This window comes from Poecile atricapillus, chromosome W (assembly GCF_030490865.1).
Source record: "Poecile atricapillus isolate bPoeAtr1 chromosome W, bPoeAtr1.hap1, whole genome shotgun sequence".
NCBI classification, from domain to species: Eukaryota; Metazoa; Chordata; class Aves; order Passeriformes; family Paridae; genus Poecile; species Poecile atricapillus.
In genome coordinates this window covers 41534085-41553022 of record NC_081288.1, presented here as the reverse complement: position 1 = coordinate 41553022, position 18938 = coordinate 41534085, and the positions used below count along the sequence as shown (strand labels likewise).

The 18938-nt window shown below is 39.6% G+C and overlaps 1 protein-coding gene across 3 annotated transcripts in view; it reads right to left on the bottom strand.

Annotated features, from left to right (window-relative positions):
• The window catches only part of LOC131591410 (receptor-type tyrosine-protein phosphatase beta-like), a 78140-nt gene that overhangs the window by 32982 nt on the left and 26220 nt on the right, over positions 1-18938 (bottom strand). For all 3 annotated transcript variants that reach the window (XM_058862072.1, XM_058862075.1, XM_058862073.1), the window contains exons 8-21: positions 17451-17720; positions 15284-15544; positions 12873-13139; positions 11334-11597; positions 10078-10341; positions 8904-9167; positions 7967-8230; positions 6861-7130; positions 5977-6240; positions 4831-5094; positions 4175-4456; positions 2798-3076; positions 1974-2123; positions 512-755 (exon numbers count right to left, since the gene is read on the bottom strand). In XM_058862072.1, coding sequence (XP_058718055.1) covers positions 512-755; positions 1974-2123; positions 2798-3076; positions 4175-4456; positions 4831-5094; positions 5977-6240; positions 6861-7130; positions 7967-8230; positions 8904-9167; positions 10078-10341; positions 11334-11597; positions 12873-13139; positions 15284-15544; positions 17451-17720 — 3607 coding nt within the window. The remainder of the gene's footprint in view (positions 1-511; positions 756-1973; positions 2124-2797; positions 3077-4174; positions 4457-4830; positions 5095-5976; positions 6241-6860; positions 7131-7966; positions 8231-8903; positions 9168-10077; positions 10342-11333; positions 11598-12872; positions 13140-15283; positions 15545-17450; positions 17721-18938) is intronic.

Below are 18938 nucleotides of genomic sequence, written 5' to 3'. Positions count from 1 at the left end.
CAGAGGCTGGTCTTGGCAGTCACCCTCTTCTACACTCTACAGCTAACCTGGACCTAGCTCTGGAGCCTGAGGATGGTGCCACAGGGTAGAATGGCCTTTTGGTTTTTCTAGCGTGTTCCAAAAGAACAAGTAGGGTAGTTCTGCCAGACTGAGTGAAGCATGCCTGCCTTCTTCTGTTAAGTACTCTTCTAACTTAGCCAACTGTCTTCAGTCTTTTCAATGAAATGTTGAGCAGCAATAGGCGAGCTTTCCATCAAGTTGAGGTATATAAATAAATCTATCCACTGCACAGAGTTTTGGGTATAATTAATCATATCCTTCCCATGCTAGTGAATGACTAGTTCTTACCTATGGAATAGGAGCATGGATAAAGCTTTCATAAATTTGCAGTGAAGGACAAAGCACGTTGTACAACGCAGTTACTAATCTGCAGAAGCTCAAGTGGATCAGGCACCCAGATGATATCAAGCCTAATAACGCAACAGAGCACAACTACCAATATAAGCCTAACCTATACGCAGTTCGAGGCTTTAGAGGTCCATCGCAGAATTTCTGGTGATCTGGATCACACTTTCCTCCCAGATTTTCCATTTCTCCTCCCAGCTTAATGTCAAAGCTTTTATAGTCACTGTCAGGGTTTTCAGCACAGCTACTGGCAAAATAATTTGTCTGGTAGATGCGTATAGAGTCGTTGTATTTGTACTCCAGGTAGGAAGGTAATGGGTGCTGCTCATCAGGCTTTGGTCCTTCACTGCCTGTGTCATGTGCAGAGAAAGACAAAAGGTTTAGATGCCACAGCCATCAATGTGATGAGATTTATAGGCTCAAGCTCTTGACAGACTTACTCTTATCCAATTCTCTATTTCTTGGTGGCCACCTCATGAACACAAAGTTACAATGGTTAGGGTACCATCCTTTCTATTATTTTTTTAGGCAGATTTCCTCAAAAGTCCTCAGTGTAACTTTTGCCACAATAGGCATGTACAGGTTGAATGCTATGACATTTTTTCCTGTGCTGTTGGTGGTAGTTTTTGTGATTCAGATTCCTGGATCCTACTACTAGCTATTTCAAAAAGCAAGTAAAAAATCCCACACACTGACAACTCTACCGTGTATACAGAGAAAAAACTACAGTAGGAAATGACAGGGGTCCCCAGAATGTAAATTCACAGTATTGGATAAGAGTCTCAGATACGCAAAGCTATGGCAATGAGTAGCCCACTTCTCAAACTGCTTTATAGTTTGCCCAAATATAACAAAGCAGACAGTGGAAATATTATCTGTTTTTTCCCCCTAAGAGAAAGACAGAGAGATTAAGAAACTATCATAAGGATCACAAAATATGTCCTGGTATTCCAGTAAATGAAGCCACTTCTAAAAACAAGGTATAAATTGTTGAGACATGTATCTGATTTGTCAGACACACATCTCAACAACAGGTCTGCTGTAGAAAGGGAGGTTTACATGCATGCCACAAGGACAATTTCTGTTTTATTTTATAGTACTGCATGCAAAGTCATTTTCTTCAGTCAGCAAGCATCACCTGGCAGACCTGTGCCTTCTCAGCATGGCTTACTGAGACTCTCCAAAAGAGTTGCCTTTTAGTGTTTGCACCTAACATTTAAACTACCTTTTGAGATCTGTTCACAGCAAGGCACATTCTGTGTTCACTGGCAACGGCAACCAACGTAAGCCTTCTACTATGGAAATTGTCTAAACATACATGACATTATAATCCAGAACACATAAGTTAACTACTGCTTCTGTCTGAGCTCTGTAGTTGCTACAGACTCCCTGAAAACAGGACTGAGCTCCTACATCCTCAGGCTAGGGAGGAAGTATAGATCTAAAATCTGTATGACACTCAGCCACTAGATGAGAAGAAGCCCCTTTGCTGCGCAGTGATACAGATGTACTTCCCCATGTAAATTTTATTGGCTAAAGAGAGAATAGTGTTAAATCATAACACTTACCATCAGCCTCCCTCACAACCACAGTAAAGTATTTCACAGCTCCATTAGTATCACTAAACCAGCTGCAATTAAAAGTAAAGTTGATGGAGGATTTGGTAATCAGGACCTCTTTTTTGTTCACTCGTATGTCTGGAGGTGGCTGAGGAGGACCTGAGTAATTAAATAAATACAAAATAAATACAAAATAGAGAGAAAGTATTACCTATGTACTTGTGTGAAGTAGACATAGTAAGGAAAATGCAACCTGTAATAAATCTCAGTTGCCTGGACCCAAGTCACTGATTCTATTCTTTGTAATCAAGAAAGTGTCTTCACCTCCCACAGTGAAGCTGCCAAAAGATGAAACAAGCCAGCAGTGTATTCACCATAGTAAGAGTGACACCTCCTCAGCAGGAATTCCTGCAGAAGCCCACAGAAGAGTCTATAGAAGCCAAAAGAGAATGTAGTACTACAATCCAATGTCCTTATAGATGGATATTTGTGCTGAGGATGGCTACCATCTATGACAAGAAACAGCCAGATACAGAAAGCCAAGCAGTGAGTATGAAGCCAACTGAAGGCATGTGATGATGAGGACAAGGTATTTATGTTTCTCAAGCTATATTTCATGAATGAGCCTAATAATTGAGTCTGACAATGTGATTAGAGGCAATATAGTCAAAATCCTGTACTGTCTGTCACAACAGGGACCAAAGGATGGGTTCAGTCTACTTTGGCCACCACTCCACACACTGGAGTTCAGAACTTCTTTTACTGCCTAACCATGAGCAATTGTTTATTGCTGCTCAATGCCTCTCTTCAGGGCAACTCCGAGTTCCACTTACGATCAATCATTGTGATGGTGCTGTCTTCAACCACTTCACTCGTCATGTCTGCAGAATGCACCTTGATGGACACCAGGTATCGCTTGTGGGGAACAAGGGTCATGATATTAAGCAGAGATTTGTCTTTTTCTATCCTTTTAGAAAATTCCACTTCACGAGTGTCCATTTTCTTGCACTCGACGCTATACCCATCAAAGTCAGAATCGGGAGGAGTCCAGGAACATGCGATAGCAGTAGAGGTTTGGGGCCGACAGTGAAGGCTTTGTATCTTGTCCGGTTCTAGAGAAATGTTGAGAAGTTGAAGCTCAGTGGAAAAAGGGACAGGTGTCATACACTCTGCTCACACTAGCTCTTAGATTCTGCATCAATTATCAGATCAGAGCGGGAGGCTGGGAGTTGGAATTCCCAGCTATCCTGCAAATATGTGCTGCCTAATTCTTATGTAAAGCTGTCTTAACTCATTTTTGCCATCTGAAATCAGATCTAGTGACATCTTCTCCATCAGCATTGTAAAGCTCCAGTAATTAATTGTGAAACCATGGAAAAACTTGATGAAGTCTTAACATGAACAGCAACACCACAAAGAAATGGACTTCTAGAAAGCTATTACAACTTATTTGGAAGCTCCATGTGGTCACTTATTTCAGTCAAGACTAATACTGTCATCTCATGACTGATCTGGTTTCCTGGGCAGCATGTGATGTGTCCATATTACTAAATAACACAGAAAAATGCTTCATCCATGTAATATGGGAGCACCATTTATTATCATATAACATCTAATAAAGACAGGATTCCACTCTCAGATCGCAGGCATCTACATTTAAGTGATTAAGTACCGGTGAAATTTTAATTATTATGCTGTATTAAAGAGTTATATAGCTTACTAAATATAGATGCCAATTTAGAGCTGAATCCTACCCCAAATGACATGAGGATTTGCCATGACTCAGTTATTTTTACAATTTCATGTCACTTTTTCAAATCAGCCTGTTACTAGAGACAGAGTAGAGCTAGAGATGAAACAGATTCATACACATGGCCAGAAAAACAGAGCAGTGAAACACTGATTCCAGTTTCAAATCTAGTACAGCAGTTTCTTTCATCCTTCCTGTCTTATCATTCAGAAATTGATTGATTTAGGCTCTGCAACCAAACAGCTTGACTCTGGATGTGAAGATTGTAAGTGTATGTCCATTATCAGTCTTTAAACAGCTGACCTTGCATACAGCAAGTGCTTAGAATCTAGCTGAATTCATCACTGTCATTCATGAATTTATTAATGGAAATTACTGATTGCATAAGGAATTGGTAATATTTTACAGTTTTGCATCTTCTTCAGCTGAGTGTTAGGGTGCAATAGAAATTTTTACTTACTTGTTCTCACACTTGCAGACTGTGACTGACTGTACGTCTTCCAGCTGTCACCACTGACAGTTCTGACACTGAACTCATAGAGTCTTCCTGGTCGCAGACCGTAGATGATGCGTACTTTGGATTTGCTGCTGCTGTAGGGATTGAATACCGTGAGAGGATCCTTTGGAAGCCACTGCACCTCAAAATCGTCATAGTCTGTCCAGTCTGGAGGACCCAGCCAAGTGATTGATAAAGAGGTGTTTGCAACATCAGTAAACGACACAGTGTTAGGAGAGCTGGGTGCTATGCAGAAAGAGGGGAAAAAAGGAGAGAAGAAGAAGAGATGCTTAACAAATTTTTACACAAGACAAATAAAATGTAACATGCATTATTTTCTTCATGCATCACAAAGTAGTTTGTATTATCTTGTATACACAGCCAGTTACTGCACCTGTGCTGATAACAGTGACTTTCATAGTTGTAGCATTCCTGAGCCTCTGAAAGAAAAACAGTGCTGACTGCTTTTCTTTCACATTCCATTTGTTTAATGCACTTAAGGTTATCCTTCAGCTTTATACCTTCAATGACTCTCATAATAAATCCTCCCTCAGGTAAAGTTTGTTGCATAGTTGTGAACTAATGAATTCAAACAGATGGGACTAAAAAAAATCCCATACCTGTTCTTCCTTCAGCATTTGCTGTGTTGGTCAGGTCACCACTGTGAGTCACCACAACTAAAGTGTACTTTCTGCCAGGAATGAGCCCCTGAAAGTGCCACCCTTCCAGGTCTTTTCTTTGCTCAGTTTCTTTCTGTGTCCCATTTGGGTTGTAAAGATTCAGCTCATAGAAGTCCACATCTCCTGCTGCTGGGCCCCAGGTGAACCACAGACTGTCCGTCATGTTTCGGTTGGATGCCTTGAGACCAACAACTGGGGCTGGTACTGAAAAAAGGAGGAATGAATATTACTTTATGTAATAAAATATATGTAAAAAAAAAAGTAACATCCTTTGGGTGAGAAGAAGCAAAAAGGTCAAGCAGACCTTATACTTGTCCTGTAATGATAGTCATTTTATAAACTAGACAGCCACCACAGCTGGCTGGAAAGCAGAAAGCATATCTCAGTAGCTTCCTTTATTATTTTGAACTGCCACTGTTACCAAAAGAGGTTGCAAAGTTTATAATGGATAGTTTTGCAAATACTAAGCAGCTTTTTCCTAGTCAGTATTTGGAAACACCCATTTCTGAGGCAGCTGAAGAAAGTGCACCACTGTGCAGACGTAGTCCCACAGAGGGGCTCCTATGTGGTGCCACATAGGAGAATAAAGGTGCCACAAGGTGAATAAAGAAAGGCTTCACAGAATGTCAGAGCTGCTAAAGCTGCTTAGAAAACTCTGCTTCCCAAATGTGGCTGAACACACACAGAGCTGCAACCAGAGCTTCCCATGGGAAACAAGTTTTATTTCACTGGTAGACTGTCTATCCCATTAACACCACTTGCTTTGCCTTTTTGCCTTTTCCACTCAGGCCAATATTGCTTTTAGAATAGGAGACAGCCATTTTCCTACTTAAGGAGCATACACTGGGATGTCTTTCCTCTGACACAAGCTCCTGGGAACTGTTGTAGGGTTCCTCACTTAATTTTTCCTGCTGTAACTACATCATTCAGAATTTACCTTTTTATGTATCTAATGCTCTTTACATATTAGAGCCAATTTTGATAATAGTTGCTCTAATCTAGTATGAGCATCAGACTAAGACCAGCTCACTGGTGTCCCCCATGAGCACCACACTGGAGACAGATGGTTTTCTTAGATGTTCTTGCCTGTTCTTCCATAGACAGATGACTCGTTAGTGAGGTCTCCACTGTGTGTAACAATCACCATTCGATACATCCTGCCTTGACGCAGATTCTGGAATGAACACTGCTGGAGATGCTGCTCTCCTGAAATCCTGTCATGAAGGGACTTGTCTGGATTGTATAGGAAGATGTCATACGAATCAAGCTCCCCTTGAGAGGTGGTCCAGCTGAAGGACAGTCGGTCAGTGGTGTTCTCTGTGACTTTCAGATTTGTAACAGCTGCTGGAACTGAAAAGAATGATAAATGTAAGAGTAAATATCAGTCTAGGCCCTAAGCTGAACCTTTAATAAATTCATGGCTGTAACACATTTCAATTAAGCCACAAGTAGCTAAGTAATATCAACAGCAACTGTCAGAAACAAGGGGAAATCATTTATGAAATGCCACTGAGTCTCTCCAATACAATATTTTTATTTCCCAGAAGGCCTGATTCTCTAGACTGTGCTCACACAGAACCATCCATTAGCTTCTACAAAAAGCTTTAAATCAGTAAAGACTGCAATCAAGACTTGGCCTTGAGTTTAGAAGTGTGTATTTACATCAATCTTGCACTAAGAACCTTGAGACTGTGAATTAAAAACTTGATGACAATAAAGCATTCAGGTATTTCCACAAGAGGGAAGCATTCAGCATTTTGGTTTAATATCCTTTTTATGAACCACGGTCACATTATTATGATAATCAGTTTCAGATTCACATACAAAGCATGTATCAGGAAAAATGATGCATGAACATCCAGAGTCTGTACCTTACTAGAATCTTTGCAGAATCAAAATATACAGATGGTTCATGTACTTAATGATATCTGACTGAGGGAAGTATAAGTAAACCAAGATGTTCTAATTACCTGTTCGGCCAACAGTCTCTGCACGCTTACTGAAGAGTCCACCACTGACTGTCAAAACTTGTATTTTATACTTCTTGCCAGCCACTAAATCTTCAAATTTGTGCTGTTTGGCAGTAGCTGGCTCTGATTTGTTACTCAGGAGGATTCCTTGCTCATTCAAGAGCAGAATATCATATCTTTCAGCTACACCAGGAGCTTTCTGCCACGTTACTAACAAGGAATGACTGCTGTAAGCATGACGGGCTAGTAATTCCTGGACAGAGGCTGGAACTGGAAGCAACAATTAAAGACAGGATATTACCAGGTGAAATACAGCCCATTCAATACACAAATCTGAATAAAGTAATTAAGTATATATTTTCAGGTTCCCTTGTGGGAAAAGAAATATCTATGCATATGTTTATGCAAACAAATAATTCCTAGACATAAATAAAGACATGAATTCACAGAGCATCATGGATATCTGAATTGGGAATGGAGAAGCAACAGCTATTTATAGACTATCATGAAAAGATGGAGAAGTAGAGTGAAATGAACAGACTGAAACAGATAAGAAAGGAATATGAAAAATAAAGGAGTGGTAAACTGGTGCAAAATAGTAGCCCAGAATAGAAAATGTTAGCCAGCAGCTGCTGCACAAAAATCAAGGCCGTAGATAACAAATACAGGTGCTAAAGAGAGAATAGATGAAAAACAAGGTATTGCATTGTTTTGTATGTTCTGACACCCTGGATACTGGGGCAATGTGTTGTCTAACAAGGCTTGATCATGCAATAGGCTCTGTTAGAATACAATACTTGACTACACATGGAATGGATGTATGTGTCAGATGGGTACAGCCAAAGGAAATGAGAGGGATGGAACTGCATTCATCCTATGAAGGAGGACACTGGGCTGGACTAGAATTCTATGCACATTCACCCAGGTAAAGTTACTGAAATGACACATCTCACTGATATTAACAGACCCATGACTCATGCTTTGAGATAGAAACTTCCCATGAATCTAAATGTCCCCCCTATGGTACATTCATAAACATTATTAAACAAGGGTCAGTCTCTGGGAAGATATAATGCAACTTTCTCATTGTCTCAAAAGAAACATACTTGTTCTCCCAGAAGCTTCTAAGCTGTTGTGCAAGGTGCCACTGTTAGATTGTACCACCACCTGGTACTGCTCCCCAGCTTCCAACTTGTGAAACATGTACTCAGAGATGTGTTTGGAGACACTCTGGGAATCAAGCTGATGGTTTTGCTGAAATATAGTCACTGTGTAGGAATCAACATCTCCACCTCCAGGGGTCCAGCTCACTTTCAGGCTGTTTGTCATGCCATTAGGTGACACATGAATGTTTCGGACCTTGCTTGGAACTGGAAAAAAACAGGGAACAAAAAGGCATCTGCTCAAAAATTTCCTGTTTGACTCAGGCTTCCTAATTTCTACCTATTTTATGGCCACAGAAAAATGATTCAAAAGAGAAAGATCATTTACAGGTACAAGGCATGTCACGCATGGGTAAACACAAGTAAAGTTGTAAATATTTGTGCGGCGTTATGTCATTTTAAAAAAGAATTCTACGTGTAACCTCCCTCTTGTCGAAATGATGCTTTAAAAACACCTCAAAAAATGAAAGCTCTTTAGGTACCCTCAGTTAGTTGGCCATTTTGCCATTATTATCTCAATCATCCACTTCAGGTAGGTAAACAGAGGTGTAAAATACCTATTTTACAGGTAAGTGATTAAGCTAGAGACACTAAGCAAACAACTGGCATGCTTGGGAGTAACAGAAACCTAAATGCTGACATCTCAATACAATTCCCATGCAACAAATCGGATTCTCTGCCAACCATCAAATATTAGTAAATGCAACACTTCTTTATTAAGCATGGGCCACAAGTTGGCTGAAGTACTAGTGTGATTTTCAATGAGATCTGTCTCCAAGAGTGTTACAGGAGCTTGAATATAATCATGGCTCAACCTTGATTTTCAGTGCTTCATTCTAGAAAAGCCTAAACACATTTTAAATACCACATTATTTCTTACTTGTCAGGCCTTCTATGAAAGTAGCACGCTGTGCATCTCCACTGATGGTCAAAACAAGAATTTTGTATAGACGTCCTGGAGTCAGAGCTGTGAACCAATACTCCTCGATGGTGTTCCCAAGGAAAATGGGTGGGAAGATCTTCATATCATTGAAGAGGAGCTGAATCTCATACTTATCAACATCCCCCTCAGCCTTTGACCAAGTTACCTGCAGATCTTCTGTGCTCCTGTTACTAAGAGTCAGCTCCTTCACTGACTCTGGCACTGAAGAGGTGAGAAGAAAGATGGAAAACTTCTCAGTACTTACTAACAGATAACAGCAAAAAGCTAGCAGCTCTGAAGCCATGCTTCTGAGCTACAATTTTTCATTTGGTTCCCTAGAAAAAGCAGTAGATTGCACTTATTTGGGTAGTTTGCACCCCATCTAACACTGGAAGGTCCCATTTCAGAACAGAAGTCCACAATCTATCTGCATAAAAGTAATAAATAATAAGTAAATAATAATGGAGCTTGCAGGGAGTTTACAAATACAAATACAGAGAAAAGAGGCCTGAGCTAGTGCCAAGCCAAGGCAATCCATCTGTGTGATACAGCACCATAATGCAGTTTCTAACTTGTGCCAGTCACAAGTGAGTTATTTTTGCCCCATGCTACATCTTTGTTAATAAACTGAGTTTTTCAGTATGGCTCCTTAATTCACATATGGTGCTAGGTGAAGACTGCACCCAGATCCCTGCTGGCTCCCAACCAGCAACCTTACCACTCTTGCCCCATGCTCTCCCAATTCCAGTGCTTGGGGCAATTTGAATAGAGTGAGGTCTAGTCTATCTTCTTTCCCACATTTCCATGACCAGAAAAAAATTGTTTAGTACATTCTGACATAATTAAATTATAAATACTAAGCTCATGTGGAAAACTGTACAACTGTTTTTTGGCTTTCAATGTTTCAAGATTTGCTTTCCAGTTTAACAGCACATGTCTCTCACTTTTTTGTTTGTAACTTAAACACTGGTCAAAAACTAAATACTGCTTTCTGTATTTGGCATAATACACATTCAAAGAGTAATAGTCAACATTCTATGTTAAGATCATATGAAATTTTTGTTCCTGGGTATGGTAAATAAAAAAAAAGTACTCTGGGATGTCTCAGAATGTTTCCAGGGTGCTTACTTACTTGTTCTGCCGTAGATTCTTTCACTGGTTTCATATTTCCCACTCCTTGTGCTGACCGTGACACTGTACTGCCTCCCTGGGACCAGACTGGTGAACACACATTCATTTTCATCCTTTGGGACACTTTTTGTTTGGATGAAATCATTGTTGTTCCTGATGATCACTTCATAATTATCAAAATATCCAGATGCATGTAACCAGGACACCTTCAAGTAGTCACTTCTGGCTGAATTGCTGACAGTCAGTCCCTGGACACTTGAAGGGACTGAAAGAAAAAAAATGCAATTAAAGATTCAGAAAGCAATAACTCCCTGAAGTAACCAGAATAGTGGTAGAGAACTGTATTTGTGGTAGTTACCAGAGTTTTTTGAGGAAGTTGCAAAATGACAACAATGTGGATTGAATTGTATCTGCAGTTTCCAGGCTGCTTTACATCTTATGACAATACAATGGTTTGCCTTTCTAATTTTTGGTTTTATGGAACTTGCTCCATTTTTGTAAGAGTAGTGAGTTCCACAGACACTACACTGATCCAAAACTTGTTTCTCATCCTCTTGTGGCTGTTCCGTGGATTTTCACTTAGATCATGAGAAGACTTAAACTGCACTGACTTGATACTCTGTTATTTTAGCACCCCCTACAATCTTTCTTTTGTTCTACTGGTTTACCAAGTGTAAAGTCTCAGTTTTTTTTAATCTTTGAGAAAGTTTTAAAAGGCTCTCCACCATTATTGCCATACTTTTCTGAGATTTCTCTATTCCTATTCTAACATTCCTTGAAAATTGCATGACCAAAACCATAGACACATGTGTTACATTACCAAAACCAACTGACATGGGTGTTAGTCATTATTGTGACACCTCACTAATATTTTACTAATTAGCCTATCCTATTCTGCTCTTTCAGTGCCTCAATAACTTTCTGAAGAGATGCTCTTCAGGATATACTTAAAGGTTCAAGTGGAAGCATTAAGGTTAGGACAACACATTTGAGCCAAAACTGATACATGATTTCTCGCTCCTAAGGACTGACATGACTTTTATTTATGCTGAAGTATTTTTGCATGAAATAAAGCAACAAAAGGGGCATAAGGATACAACTAAGTCTATAAAGCTGTAATTTTATGGTTTGACCCTCCAACATCCACTCATCCATCCAAGTTTGGTCAGATATCGATAAATCATTGGTAATGGCTATACATTAGCCATTGACATATACATTAGCCAGTGACTGTGCTTGCCCAGAGTTTGTCTTTACCTGTTCGTTCCTGGCTGAGGGAATAGTTTTCATACTTTCCACTCTTTGTGGTTATCATCACATCATAAAGTGTCCCAGGAGTAAGGCTGCTGAAGGAGCATTCACTGAATGATTTGGAAATGGTGAGAGTCTGAACAATCTTGTCATCATGAGAGAGTGTTATCAAATAACTGTCTACATCTCCAGAAGCTGGCAGCCAAGAAACACTGAGGTAGTCACTCCGACCTGAGTTATTTACTGTTACTCCAGTCACACTGGAAGGAACTGTGCAACAAAGAGGAAAAAACAAGAAAAGCATTAACTAGCCAATCATCCCCTGCAAAATAAGCAGTCTGGGACTCCTGAGAAGTTCTGCACTGACTGCCTCTCAACAACATTCATCTCCTTTTTAAAATACAGTGAAGGAAGTTGTCTTTGGTGGCCTGATTCCAGCACTTCTAAAATTCCACAAGTTGAGTCATCCTTTCAAATTGCCTTTCCTCAATAACAGCAGTAACTGATGAGGCTGGTAAGATGCTGAGGCCCACAGCTGAATTTTTCATTTTAAGTGGGTTCTCTGACGCCTAGTGGACGAAACATGAATGCCACTTGTTTTTGAAGCCAGCAAGGTGAGCCCAAAGGCTCTGCCAGAAGTATCATCACTCAGGAACAAAACTCTCAGTTATTACTGGGGCAGAACTTAGACATAACGAACTTCCACATTTTCACTGGACTCTGCTGCACTGAACTTACTTATCTCAGCAGAGGGGCTGGCCAACAGCTGTCAGAGTCAAAACCTCCCCAGATTTATCAAATACGCTTATCTACTTTAAGCCTTTTAGTATTGTTCTTCTCCATTTTTTTTCAGGTTTGCTTTGCCTTTTCACCTGAAAATAGTTGTTTTCAAGGAGAACAGTGCAGAAAACTGCAGAATGCCTGGCCTTTGCCAAATTCACATAATGGGTGAAATTGCACTATGTTGTCAAATTTTTCCTCTAAATATCCACAGAACTGGTATTACATTTCATGACTCTTCAAACCTAAAGAATTTGATGCAACTGTAAATCTTGCTCTATGAAGTACAGAAGAACCTCATAGTAACTAATTAGCCCTGGAGGACATTCTTTGGTGCTGGATTAAAGAAAAAGAAAAGGGTTGTGAGAACCTGACACACAAATTCACTCCCGCACTTTTAGGCAGGTTCTTGGCACACATAAGTACAGAGCAATCATCCTACACCACCAGACAGCCAATGGAACAAGAAAGTCCCTTCCAAGGAGTGATTCACCCAGCACAGTTATTCATTATTCTCAGGGCATATTTTTGTCTTTGCTAGAGTGATCCTTCTGTAGAGTTCCCACTGCAGTTAGAACAGTTAGCTCTCTATAAAGCTGTATTTACACAAATCTGGACAGACAGTGTGCACATATAGAATTATATGGACGAAACTCCTGTTTTTCTGACTTCTCAGTGCAGTGGATTAATCACAAGACCATTCTCTTAGATAAATTCAGCTTTTAAGAACTACCAAAAAGCATGCTGGAGTGTTTTCCTTTTTACCCGTCCTTTCCTCTGCAATCGTTTGTCTTGAAGATATTCCTCCACTGACAGTGGTGACAACAACTGAATAGAGTCCTCCAGGTTTCAGGGGATAGAAGTGATATCTGTTGGTTTCACTAGGAACAGTTTCATTTTTAATGACAACATTCTCGTGAATCAGCAGCACTTGGTATGAGTCTACATCTCCCAGTGCTCTTGTCCAGTTGGTGAACAAGCTGTTGGTTGATCCCTGACTTGCCACAGTCAGACCTGTCACTTGGGCTGGCACTGAAAAGGAAATTGTCATACTGTTACTGAGAAGAAACAAAATAAAACAAAACAGAATCCCCCAAAGAACACAAGTTTAGTCACACTGAGGAAGTGCATCAAAAGAACATTCCAATTTGCAGCCAGACTCAACAGGACTAAAAATACTTTAACTGGGGACTGTTTCCTGTCTGGGATGTGGTCTATGGGAAACTAACTAAGGCACAGAAAGGTCTTTCAGCCTTTAGCACAACTTTTCTCAGTCAGATGAGAATGATTCAATATCAGGAAACCAAAAGAGATGGCATTTTATAAATATCATTAAATAAAAGCCATCAATTTAGGAAATCTCTCGGGGTTTTTTGATGACTACTTCAAATACAGTCTGTGTCTTTCATTTTCCCTTTCCTCTCCCATTCCCAATCTTTCATTTCTAATAAATGGCAAACTTGTTTGAAGAATACCTCAGGCACAGTCATCTATACTGTGTCAGACCATTTAATTTTGGGGATAACCGACTTTAAAGTTGTCGTTTAACTTTTTATGTCAGAAGACCTGCAGGAACTTCTTTAGCACTTTTATAGCATCAAAAGATGAATTGTTAAACAAACATAACATTTATCTAAGCATAAGCTCATGAACTTAGGCAAACCAAAAAGGATGAAGAAATAACAAAGGAATGTAATATGTAGCACAAATTTTACCCCAAATCCTTTTTTTCATTTGGTTTGACAATACTTGGTCAAAGCAAGGTAATAAAATTACTTCGAAAGATTTCTGTTTACATGACCAAGCACAACTGAAATAAAGAAGACTCTAACTATATAAAATGTGAATGCACTCTTCCTCTCTTGTTTCATATCAACCCTCTTGCATACATAGTACTGGTTTAGTAATTATTAACAAAAGCTAGAAAGTTAGGCACATAGCTGAAGAAAATGTAAAGTTGACAAAAAACTCAATCAAAAATCCTTCCTGATTTATAATGTTCTCATAACACTTAGCTCGAACAAGACACTAAAGTGCCACATTTCTTTGTTAAATGCTCTTTCAGTGACACTGCAGGTTCCACTGGAGGCTGACCAGTCTTGTATGGAAGTATGACCTACTCCTGTCATATTTACAGCAATATTTTTCAAGCCTAGTAAGCTGTTCTGCTGCAAAGAAGATTCAGAGGTTTGGAACACTTATTAAAACCTATGTTCAAGCTAAATGATGTTTCTTCTTTTTAACTCATTTTGAATGTAATATTGACAAACAATCAGTGCCTGATGAGTTTTCAAACATTGACTCATACTAGTGAAGTGGGACCTTTATGCCTGAATAGGTCCCCTAAAGGGGTGTAAGTAAGATGGAAGTGAAATTCCAGCTATCTAATAACATAACAGAGAAATGAAAGCTAAACTTATCAGGCCTTGGAAGGAGTTCTAAAATTTAAGTAAGGACCACCAGCAACCCTAGGCATGCTTAGATTCAGACACAAGTAGCTTGTAATTCCCCATGCTGTGCAAGGCCAGAGCTACATTTTAAAATTTTGCTTGCACTGGAGAATGCTTAAGCAGAGTAAAGCAACCTGTATGGTTTAAAACTTGCACATGTGCACAAAATCAGCAACTTGCAGGAGGCGATAATAGGACCTTCCTTGTGACACAGTCATCATCCTCAGTAACAAATACATATTCTGCAATCAGAAAAGCAAAAAGATTCAAAATACATCTTCAAGGTCACGTATGTTTAGTGTCTGTCAGCCTTGGAATGTTCCCCCTAAAGTAACATCTCCCTGTGTGGTGATGTTTCTCTTTTTCCCAGATGATGAATGTTTTTGTATCAAGGAAATGACCCTCCTGAAAATACACAGTGAAAATGGTTCTACTTATATGGAATCATGTGCTAATGTAGATTGATTAGATGTGACATAATATTTCAGAAAACTCTTTTGCCAGGAATTACACAGCTATTTCCCAAAAATCTTAAATAAATACAGCACGGTAACTGACAGTCAGAAACGAGAAATGCAGACATATAACTTTTTTACTGAAGAAACAACCATAAGATCAAGACTTTTGAGATTTATACAGTGAATTAATTCAGTTTACTACAAAGCAAAAAAAAATTAAAAAAATTAATGGTTAACAGAAGACTAAAACAGTTTGACAAGATGATACCTGTTCTTCCTTCTACTGAAGTCCAGTTGCTCAAAGTCCCACTAATGGTTGTGACAGTAGCTGTATATTTCCTTCCAGGTACCAAGTCAGTGAAAGTGAATTCCTTAGCTTCTTTTGCAAGTCCTTTTTTCACAATAGTAAGATCGCTGTCTCCCAGGGAAACCACATAGCCATCCCATTCTGCAACAGGGGTCATCCACATGACACTAAGTGAAGATTCATTAGCATGCTTTACACGGAGCTGGAGAACAGGCTCTGGAGCTGGAAAAGCACACAGATATCACAACGAGAGCAGGACTGTGTAGTGAGCACAAATTCCCTATCTCAAGCTGTTGTAAGAAATGTGTTCCGTAAGACAGAAATGTGACAGCAACAGAGTATCTGCAATCAAGAGGAGATTCTTTACCTTTCTCTAGGAAGTCATTCTTACAAATCTAGTATTTGTGCCCCTCTTCCACTAAAGGACTGTTAGCAGCAGACTTCAGCAACGCACTATGGCTGTAATGCTTAGGTTTAAACTTACATCAGGATACACGTTCTAGTGCAAATGGAAATGCAGGGAAGTCAGTGAACTTCCTCTTGCACTCTGGGTGCTGAACAGCGATATAAGACATTTGTACCATAAATCAGATCTACACCAATGTACTTCTAACAAACAAGGATGCAAATTATAGGGTCAGAGTGACATTGATTTTGCATTGGTTTATACCTCAGTCAAATTGGGAGACACTTCAAACTTACAGTGGCACAAAAGAAAGAATTTGATCAGTGAATTTGTGTGGGTTCACGTGTGTGTGCATCTGCATATACAGCAAGCATGTCTTGCCTAATATAGTCCCTGATCTGATTTTGCCCCTGTCACATTGAAATACAATTCACTTTCCAGGTCTGTGGGTTAATGTAAGAGAAAACTGAGTCACAACAGGGCCCAATACCTATACTTCATAACAGACACATTGTGCACCTCACTTTGGGTCAAACACAGTCATGATACATCCACTGCAAGATATTATTTAATGGATCATGTTCTAATCACAGACTCACTTATGTTGGAAAAGACCTCTAAAATCATTGGATCCAATTATTAATCGCTTAGCTATGTCAATTAAAAGTAACACCATAATCTTAAATTACTGCAACATATGTCAAAGTAAGGAAGATGAGATGTATCCTGCTCTGATCAAGTTTGCTACAAGTCAGAGAAAGCTTCAGTTCTGTAGCTTCTACTGTTCTTACTGTTGTGCAAAATTAACAAAATTAAGTCCTCAGGGAATGACAGGTAAGGGTATAGTAGAAAAGGTAGGCCCCAGGAAGGGTGAGGATAAAGTAGAATGGCCCTGTCCTATCTCCCATTCTTCAGTGAGATAAGGGTTAGATTTGAGCCTTGCCTGTTATTGCTTCTCCAAGTCTTCCTTTCCTCTGAATTGCACTTATTCTGCATTCACTAAGCAGAAATTCTAACACTTATATAGGAATTATTTTTTAAATTTGAAGTAAATCAGATGTGGCTTTGACTAACACTGCGAAAGAATTCCACTCATGTCCCTGTAGCATATATGGATTTCCTTTGGAAACACAGACTTGAATAGACTTATGGAGCACAAAAACAAGAACTGGGATGTTATAGGATAGCTATACTAAGATACACCTTAGCCACACCATTAATATTCTTTACACAGACTGGCATGGAAACATACTGATGAACAATACAGGAAGGCCTATAGTGCCGTCTTTAAGATGTTTATAGGGTGCCCTACAATCAGCTACAAAATATAGCTGTGAAATGAACATGTAATGTAACATCTGAGTCATGACAGAATTGTGATATAGTTCCCATAGCTCTCATTAACAAAACTTTTACTACAAAAGTAAACCCAGAAGTTTTCACAGAACTCTTAAAATTATTTCTGTAGTTTACAGAAGTAGTTTATGCCTTTTATTAATATTAATAGAAATATTAATTAGTTAATTAATTAAATTAACTAATTTAGTGAATTAATTAACTAATTAATTTAGTTTTTTAATTTAGTTAATTAAATTTAATTAACTAATTTAATTAATTAATTAAATAGTATTAATAGAAAAGTTATTTTGTGAATTCCCACGTAGTCTATCATTGTTCACAGAACACTTTGCACTCTCACAGTGCCTGGATGAGCATGCTGACCTGTTCTCCCCATGCAACTTGTCTTGCTCTGCAAATTGCCACTCTCCACAATGACTTCCACGCCGTACTCCCTCCCTGGGATGAGGCCCGCATCACGGATGAGGTACTCGGTGGTGTCCTTCTCGAGGGTGGTGTTGAGCACCAGGGCTGAGCGGTTCCACAGGAGAAGGTGGTACCTCTCCCAGTCTCCCGCAGGGGGCACCCAGGTCACTTGCAGAGACCGCAGCCAGCTGCTAGCACCTGCCTGCAGCTCCAAAACTTTCTGGGGAACTGGAGAAGGAGAAGGTGAAAAAGCAATTCTGAAATGGGGTATTTCTGGTGAGATGTAAATGTACAGGCAAAACCTGTCTCACAGAACAGCTATTGTACAAGTCTTGGAACAGCTAGAGCAACATGAGTTATTTTGTTGCAAAGGCTGGCTTTCATTTTAAAGACAATTTTTACTCTTCCCCACACAAACCACTCACTTATTTTCCTTCTGGTTTCTGACATCAGAAATGGGCAACCCTCTTAGGTCAGGCAAAATCTCCCCTGTGCACTTCCCGGAAGCATCTTGCAGTTTTCAGTCAAGTTCCCTGTTGTTTCCTGCACTTCAGCTCACTTAGAAACTCTCAATCAATTTTTTTCACCACTAAGGTTGAAACTTCAATCTCTATCAGCCCAGTTCTGGTATCAGCAGCAGAAATGCAGAGCTGAATGGCTTTTTTCACAGAAACAGCTTCTTCCACCTAGTATGTCCTAATTCCTCCCAGCTGTATAAGGCACTGAGGTTAAGACAGTGCCATAAAAGTGGTCCATTAAAGCATCCACTCCATCCTGTCCTGTACTTCAAGGATCCTGAATTTGCGTTCCTAATCCTTTTACCCTATACTCCTGCAGGTCACATTAGGCCACTGAAACTTTTCTGATTTTCATGGAATAATTAAGTATTAGCCAGATAGCAGAGACTAGAAGAGAGATGCTGACCCTTAGGACAGGATACCTGTCAGCTTCGTAATAGATACTCAGAGGTCAACATTGGAGCCCTGAGACCATCCACAAGTATTAACTGTAAACTACAAGGCTAGCATCACATCCTTATGCTTTATCTAGCTTAGTTACTATTTAATTGCTCAGTATCTAGCACAGGATTGAAACCTCTCTACCAGCATCACAAAATACTCACCTTTTCACTTCCCATGGGCATAGCTGGATATCAGACCTAGAACTCCCATATGCCAGTGAATATGGGGAAATGTGTTTCAATTTCTGAGCGAGTGGATAAAAGCACACAACGTATTGTTAGGAAGCACAGATGACCTTAATGGCATAATGTTTCAGTCTCTGAGATGTCCATATTTCTTACCACAACATTTCTTGGCTGCCATAGGCAGCAATACACAGCAATGTGTATTATGTTCTTGGGCACCTGGCTCTCTCTGTAACTTACAGTGGGACCCTAAGAGTTTAATCCCTTCAGCATCTGTAGACCCAACAGTCTGGGCTTAC